The sequence below is a fragment of the Haliotis rubra genome, unplaced genomic scaffold (genome assembly GCF_003918875.1).
Source record: "Haliotis rubra isolate DU_JTF1 unplaced genomic scaffold, ASM391887v1 Scf362, whole genome shotgun sequence".
NCBI lineage: Eukaryota > Metazoa > Mollusca > Gastropoda > Lepetellida > Haliotidae > Haliotis > Haliotis rubra.
Window position 1 is genome coordinate 311,692 of NW_025767038.1, and position 8,858 is coordinate 320,549.

The following is an 8,858-nucleotide window of genomic DNA, read 5'->3' on the forward strand; positions in this document are numbered from 1 at the left end:
TGATTTTCAGTTCGAAATATTCGTAGTTCAATATTCGACTAAAATATACAGAAAGTGACCGTGACCAAAACATTTCGTTATATCCGCCTGCTCGTTACAAACGTAGTTGACTGTACTTATACAGCATTTCACTTATCATGGAGTCATTCTCAGATGCTTAGCACATCTATCTTGTGATAGTGGCAGTGTAATTATTCCATTATAATTTCATTGTGTAAGCTTTCTAAGGATAAATACAGGAATTATCCCTTGTGTGATGTAAATAGTATGTGTCATACATTGTGTATATATGTTAGGTTTATGCATGTGTATTTGTGTGTGTGTTTGTGTATGTGTGTGTGTGTGTGTGTGTATGTGTATAGTTATCCTAAATCTGTGATTTATTCCCTATACATGTGTTTTAATGTGTCTGTTTATAGGAGTCCCTAGTATGGTGATCTACTTTCAGATGTTGGCGATCTATCGCCTGTTTTTATATTGTATTGTCCAAATAGTGCTATGAGTTTTCACTTTCCAAGCTAGTTTTAACTCTTATTGTGATATTCTAGTTGTTTTACTGTCCTTTGACGACATGTTTATATAATATACACATGTTTCATTTCAATGTCAAATATGTTTTCGTCACGATATGGCTGAAATATTGCCGATGTGACGTTAAATCTTAACTCACTCACTCTGTTTATAAGACACAAACACATAGAGGCTTACACCGAACCGTCTTGTCTTCGTTAGTACCTACACTGAATCTAGTCACAGATGAACAGAAAACTAGCGAATTCAGCAAGGAACAATTTTAATATAAAAATAGACAACATTACGTTTCAATGTAACCAAAAACGATTGGATTTTAATAAGAGAAAGCGACTGAGCAAAGCAATCGATGTTGGTTGAAGTCATTTTAGCAGTATTTCAGTTAAATCGCAGGATATCGCATGGTCAGGGCAGTGGTCAGGTATTATTGTTAAACCACTTTTGTCAAACGCACGATTAAGCACAAACCTCATAGACTTATCGAATGATACCGTTGATTGTATAGGTGTACTCGTGACTGTTAGAGCATGCAGTTATGGTATTCATAATTCCTGTTCCAGAAATATGTTTTGAAAGAAATGACAGCCTTTACCATGAAACCAAATTGGAAGACATGAAAAAAGTATTTCAGATAGGGATGGCCATTCATGCGATACCTGGATTGTTTCAATGTTACCAAAACAAGAAATATTTGACAATGTGTATTAAACGTTTTTACGGATACGCGTATACACATAAGTGGAATAGTCAAATTCCGTTGTCAGTAAATGGTCGTAATTAAAATTATGTTAGTTTGTTATATCTCTTCCAATTTCTATATGTACACGGTATGGTTGAAATGTCGGGTTTCTCTGGGCTCTTCAAGGCTTGAAAAGTTATTGCAGCCACTAAGCTACCCCTCTCCCATTCATGGTGACAATGCAGACATGCATATTACATCTTGTAAACAAACACACTTTCAACAATACTGATCAAAAGGGGGTTTATCAATTTTGCCTTCGGCTGAGGTTATTGAAACGAACAATTGATATTAGTATGTTCAACATGTGGGGCGGCTGGTGTATTATTAATAATCATACACCATTGGAGGATCGATGGTTGTAGATTGTGGGATTGTAATAAGTTCTGTAGAAGGTGTTTCCGGAGGGTCTACCATGACCCTGATGTTCATCGTCATAATATGGTATACTAGTTGTCTCCTTTACTGTCGTATCAGCTGTGGTTGTGGTCTCCTTAACTGTCGTATCGGCTGTGGTCGTGGTCTCCTTTACTGTCGCGTCAGGACTGGTCGTGGTCTCCTTTACGGCTGTGTCAGCATTTGAGGTCTCCTCAGCTGTTACCTTTGTCTCAACAGTCACATCAGCTGCCGTTGTCTCTTTTATAGTCGTGTCAGATGTGGTCGTTTTCTCATCCACTGTCTTGTCAACAGCAGTTGTATCAGAAAGTGACACTGTACTCCCAGCTGCCGATGTTTGATTGTCAGGACCAGGTGCAGGTGCCGATTCTGGTTGTGTTATTGTGACACTTTTAGTGGTAGATAGTGTTACCATCTCGATCCCTGGTCCGTTAGAGTCAGTATATGGTTGTTGTGGAGCTGCATCTTTACCTGGTGTAGTGCTGGTATCAATCGTGGACGGATCAAATGAATTTTTGAAAGCATCTACTTGCACGTTTGGTATAATTTCAATGCCATCGTTGGTCTTGTTTGTCGACGCTGAAACAGATACAGGCTAAGAATCATTCATTGTGACTGCTGTAGCAATAACAGTTATCTACAAAATCTGAATTCTCGGTATCCGAAACGACATCGATGTGAGGTGTTGTGGTGTGTGGCTGTGTAGTGAAAGTAACTTTAAACGTTTCATTGTGACATCGTGAACCTACACACATCATGAGTGCATCAGGCTGACGAGTGAGTGAGTGAGTGGTTTTACGCCACTTTCAGCAATATTCCAGCAACACCAGAATTGGGCTTCACACGTTGTATTTATGAGGGGAATCGAACCCGTGTTTTCGTGACGACCGAACGTTGTAAACACTAGTCTTTCTCACCACCTTTAAAGACGACGAATATTCCGATGTAATAATTGAACGGTATACATATATGTACGAAGAACATATAATCAAAAGCCATGTTCAATGAATATAGAGTGAGGCGATCATACTCCTGTTTTGTCAGAGTAATCTAAAGGCTAATTCACCGAGCTCAGTGATTAACAAACGTCATCTATATAATTATCATAATATAAGACTTCGCACTCTGATGGCAAACTAAAATGTTTTAATTATATTACACATTGTACAATAACTCATTCTTGTCTTTGTCGAGGAAGGTGTTTACCTGACTTGTTAATGACCACAAGCGTACAGGTGAGTGGGAAGGAAAGGCTTGATTGTACAGACATAATCACAAACACCAGGTGTAGAACAAACATGATTGTACGTCAGCCGGGGATGTCTGGAATAAAACATAGGTTACATCTGACTGGCGCATGCATAAGCATATGCATACTTTAGTACACATTGTCGTTGAGTATCGTTGTATGTATATATCTGTGAATGGGTGAAATGCCTGCTATTTCAGGGCTATATGATTAAGCCAAACAATAAGTAATGCAAATATGAATTTCATAGATGTCACATGATTGTTTAAAAGATTTTTGTTTCAATTTTCGTACCTTTAAACTTTTGATTTAGAAAACACTGATTATGTAGAATGCTTACTGTTATCATGTTTATAGTAAGAACAAGAGCAGTGAGTGAGTTACAATTCTGTCATTTAGTGATGAGAACAATGTGTCAACTATAAAAGCATGACAAGAAAGAAAAGCAAGATGATCGCAAATAATTACAAAATACTAATTCACAAAACTAGGTCTGAAAAATAAAAAAATACGCATCATGTATAAATGCATTATTTCTTCAACAGAACTGTACCATCCAAAAGCTGGTTAAAGACCACCAGCAAACAATGCTAGAAATGTTTTTTCTCGTCATAATATTAAACGCAACAAGGTCTTCTATACATCTCATATTATGGTCTAAACGAAATTTTATGTCATGTCCTGTACGTACGTATTTTAGAATATCAATTCCTCACTGAAACCATATTTATGGTTAAGAGCAAACAATGTAAAACACAAATCAATTGAAGCTGGACAACGTAGACGAGAAATTACAGATAATATACATATGTGTCTGGAGTGAATTCTGAATTTGACGCCTAAGTTGACAATAACGACGTACTTCTAAATCATTCCAGTCATCATGAAACACATTCTCGGGAAATAACCGTGTGGTCATGGGTAATACCCACATAAATCATCCACGATATCATTCTCGAGTAGACTGTATTATCGCGGAAAGTAACAAATGTTTAGACCTGCCACCAAGTTAATTACTAATGAAAAGACAGCGTTCGTAAAATTTATACAGAAATAAAATTCATAGACAAGTCACTGTCAATCACAATTATGACAGTGCAATAGGACACACAATCTCTGAAACTGCTCATATGAAACTACTTACTGTCATCTGTAACCGCCTTGCCTCAACCTGCGTGAAATCGGGTCAGTACACATGGACATTTTCAAACAATAGATATATACGTAGGCAGCAAAGTTAGTGTCGAATTACGCCTTATGTGGATGACATTTATTCCAAGTACTTACACGGACAATAATGTCATCTATTGTCGTCACGATGAAACCGTTGTGTTGACGGAGGTAATATTGATTTCTGTAACACATGTAGAGGGGGAAGAAAATGTATATCAATACGAATAACAGTAACATGTTTGATCAATGTAAATTGGGAACGGTATTCAAAGCTATTGACTTCAGACATTGTTGAAACAATGTTGCTTGCTGTTCAGCCTTAGCTTTAATCATGAACGCTTTGGTCTCATTACTGTTACTTCATGTCATTACACAAACAATTTATCATTTGTATATACGGCGCCAAACATATACTTATATGTTTATATCAAATTATAGTATATGTTCTCTGTGCATCTTCGAATCAGTGAAAGGTATTTGCATGTGTGTACTGTTCTAATTAGAAACAGTCCCAATTCGTTATTCGTTTGATGTGTGGAACTGACGCTATTAGCCATCAAGCAAACGTTAACTGATATTCATGAAAACAAACTCTTCCCTGGTAACATTTGTCTGTTAAATGATCTCTGGTGACCGGTCATAGACTAACAACTAGTCTCTGAAATGAACATATTTTACTGAAAAAGTTCATGGTAAAAAAAATATATATATAATGAAAAGGAGCGCTGAGACTTTCTTCCTGAAGCTGTGGAAATCTAGACTTGCCACATTTTCTAGACTTGTGTGGGCTTTCTTGGATATATTTGCTTCGGGGTCTGTACGACAGACTAGACCGGTCACTGTGTCCAATGATTTAATACGTTTGATATTTGATTAGTGTAGTATTTTCCCGATTCTGTAACCTGTTCAAGTCCTTTTTGACGCAGTGGTCAAACTGACTTCTAATCAAAATTGTGTGGTGGGGGATTGTTGACGACATACAAAACCATGTGGTAGCGTCCTTTCCGGATAAAGTGCGGAGAGGGGATGGTGAAGACAAACGTGCCGTAGCATCCTTCCAGGTCAGCGTGTGTGAGCGTATGAGAGACGACTGTCTGTACATTCAAGCATCAACAATGACAAGATTTTTATAAATGTGTCGCTAACAAACAAGGCTTGTGGTGGATAGAGTAAACTAATGATAAATAAAATGTGAGTTTTTAGTGAGTCAGTGATGTTCGTATCCGGCTTTGCTCATTTGCACATTTTAGGTTTATTTATATTTCCCCGTATATCAAAGACTACATTAAACAGAATTTCCATCGATGCCATGATATATAACTATTACTGCCATTTGAGTCGACACCAATTGAATTATTTTTTTGTCTTTTTTAAAAAAAAATCAAAGTTTATTACTATTTACAACATCTGCTTATTACGACACACAGCGCTATACCTCTTTGTAATCTTGACCAGAAGTCAACAGTATACCTCTTTGTAATCTTGACCAGCAGTCAACAATATGCTTGATTGCAATAATGACGACCAGTCAACAATATACCTCCTTGTAATACTGGCCAGCAGTCAGAAAGCTACGTCTTTGTAATAGTGACCAGCATCAACAATATACGTCTTTGTAATATTGACCAGCAGTCAACAATATACTTCCTTCTAATATTGGCCAGCAGTCAACAATATACATCTATGTAATATTGACAAGCGGTCAACAATATACATATTTGTAATATTGACAAGCAGTCAACGATATATTATACATCTAAGTGATGTTGTTACTTGACGATTTCTAATTTAGATATGACGTTAACCCGGAAATCTGTACACAAACCTATTCAATGTGAAACCGACAAAAACATCAACATGTTGAACATTTCACGATTGTATTATGCATTGACTGGGTTTACAAATGAATACAAATTAGAGCAGGTAGTTGCAATGGGAGTTCACAAAAGGGAGGAAGTAAAAGGAAATAAAGGTAAAACAGTTACAATGGCAGTGTAAATTAAAGTGCAGTGGTGATAGCAATAAAATAAGTGATACTGTTATTTACCCAGCTTCCGCAATAGGTTAGTGAAACCATTGATTACATAGTCTCGTTTCCTGCAGACTGGGTTCCTATTGCGTAACTTAGGACAATAACCAGTCCAGAATTGTTAGACAAACTCATTCAACTGGATATATATAAATATTAATCAGTATTATTTGATACATTTAAGCATTTGTATATTGCAACACTACGCTCCTTCTAATCCTTGCACACGTCGTGTAGCGTGCTCTGTTGTGCAGCGTGCTCTGACAAACGGAAATCTGGAAACCGTGGAAATCTCAAAACGAGCCTCTGCCGCTAGAAACGTTTGGCGGTCTGGTACGGACTTGATATTATATCAAACACATTGTACGTTCACAAAATGCATGTAATAAAGGCAGAGAACACATAACAGGTGTAACCGGTGAGCCGCATGAATTGTGAATCATTTTACATGGGCAGTCTGTGACATCTTAGTTAATGACATGCTGCCTAAACCTCGATATAAAATATATAAATACGAAGTGTTTGAACTTTAAAATTAAAATAAATTGTAAATAACATTTTCTTGTGAAAAAAAGGAATTGGAATTCAGTGTAACCATAGTTGTTTGTAGTGTCTCTTTTCACTTTCACACGAAAAAAAATTCGGATCGGCTGGAAAGTAGGTCATTGTCTGAACTGGTTAGTGAGACTCATGTTTCGGTTTGCTAATCTGGGCACCCGGGATAAATAATTGTTTTTATAACCAACCGTTAGTTGAGAACAACGATAAAGAGAGGAATGCGCTTATTCACTAATATAATCTAAATATCTCACAGAAAGTACTATTCACGGTGGATTAGTCTAAGCTGTTCTATAGGATGCCATATTACTTTTGCCTTCAAAGGATCAGAGTATGATAACGTCCGCACCACTGCTCACATTAGATAGTAATACTGTCCTGACAACTCATCACTGTCAATACAAAATATCGTTAACATCTACTGAATTTGAAACATTGTAATACACTAACAACTAATCACTCTATTGTAAAATATGATTGACTAGCAGTAAAAATATACAGATGTATGTCGCTGACGTTAATCAGCAATATTGATATTTCTCATTGATCTGCAGTCGCTAATATGCTGCTTTGTCACAGTGACCTGTAATTGACAAAATGTACCTTGCACATTGACCTGTGGTCCACATGTCCACAATATACAATAATGTGACACTGACCAGCAGCCAACAATATAAATATCCGTCATACTGGTCTGTACCGAACAATATACATCGGTGTCACTCTTTAACCCAAAATATACAAGCATAACATTATGTCCTGCAATATATACAATGCAGCTATGTCGAATTGACTTGTAGTCCTAATAACATTATACAGAACGATTTATTTCCAGCACAAGATATTTTATCTCTCTCAAGTCATCTCACCCACCTACCTCACTCCTCCTCTACACCTGCCCCCTACCCCTGCAAACACACACGTACATACGTGCGCACGCACGCACACACACTCGCGCGCACACACATACACGTGCAATCATGATGACTTAATGGTGACGTAGCTTGTTACTGACTGACGTAGGTTGTGTGTTTCGGGGGCTGCTTGTTTGTCTGGTGCTACATCACATTGACGACAAGATATTTGGGGAATTAACTTGGCAGAGCTGACTACTCGGCCATCACCTTAAAAACAGAGAGAAGGCTGCTGAGTCCTTGAAGTCTTTATTCGTAGCAGAGTCGGTAATTATATACTTATTGAGAGATTGCACACAATAATAAATATACATGGTAGATACGGTAAATGACTAACAGTTAAATAAACCTTAGCAGCGTAACAGTGGTATTGTTATCCAGGCAAAGTTGGCCGACTTAAATGATTGGTTTGCGAGTCACTGATAATTAGAACCAATACGGTAATACATTTACAAAGTAAGTTGTGTACAATACTAGACAGGGATTTATTATATCTTATTCTAGTTTGCATAGAGGGGCTACAAGAGATACTTCATGTTGACTAGGATTGGATGAGATTGGGGTAGTAGGTTTACTACGATTGAAAGGGGAGTTTGATGGTTTGGGCAGTTTACATGGGTGCCTGATTCTAAGTGGATCCTTGGAATCAGGCACGCGTCCCTATGCGTTATGTACCTTAGACAGAAGAACCTGATAGCAAACAGATGTATGATGACCCTTCTTCCTGCAAAAATTGCAAATTGTATGCCGATGGGGACAATAATTACGCTGAGAACAATACCCACCACATCCTGAGCATCTTTCTCTGCTGTCCCTGCTGGATGGACGGTGGTGCTCTCTTCTGAAGTCACGTGGCCTGTGCTCCGACTGTTGACCAGGATACGATGACTGAAGACGTTCTTGTCTGGAACTGTAGACATCTCGTCGAGGTTGTGACTGGTACCTGACTCCTTGCTGACAGTCATCTTGGAGTGTCTCCTGCTGTGTAGACATTGCAGCTGCCACGGGTCTCGGTTGGTTCTCCATCAGTGACATCACTAGTGCTGACAGTTTAGTGACTTGGTCTGTGAGGCTAGCTTGATCTGGCTGCTGGACACTGAGGTATGACTTGGCTGCAAGTTCACCCTGATGACGCACTTGTTCCAATGTTTTGGGCTCTTTATTGTAGACCCATTGTCTGACGGAAGGGTTCAGTCCATTCACAGCTATAGCAACTAAGATATCTGTTGGTATAGACTTCCTAGAAGTTGCCTGTTCCACTCTACTGAT

The 8,858-nt window shown here is 38.1% G+C and overlaps 1 protein-coding gene across 2 annotated transcripts; it reads right to left on the reverse strand.

Moving 5' to 3' along the window:
- Positions 1-776: 776 nt before the first annotated feature.
- LOC124285549 (mucin-5AC-like) lies at positions 777-4,257 on the reverse strand. Of its 2 annotated transcripts, none has more exons than XM_046721796.1 (3): positions 4,203-4,257; positions 2,873-2,989; positions 777-2,245 (listed from the first exon to the last, which is right to left on the reverse strand). In XM_046721796.1, the coding sequence occupies exons 2-3, from the start codon at positions 2,964-2,966 to the stop codon at positions 1,605-1,607; spliced, it is 735 nt and encodes a 244-aa protein (XP_046577752.1). In that variant the 5' UTR covers positions 2,967-2,989; positions 4,203-4,257; the 3' UTR covers positions 777-1,604. The 2 variants fall into 2 exon arrangements, with proteins under 2 accessions (XP_046577752.1, XP_046577751.1); XM_046721795.1 differs by having other exon boundaries at positions 4,060-4,224.
- Between the last annotated feature and the right edge of the window lie 4,601 nt (positions 4,258-8,858).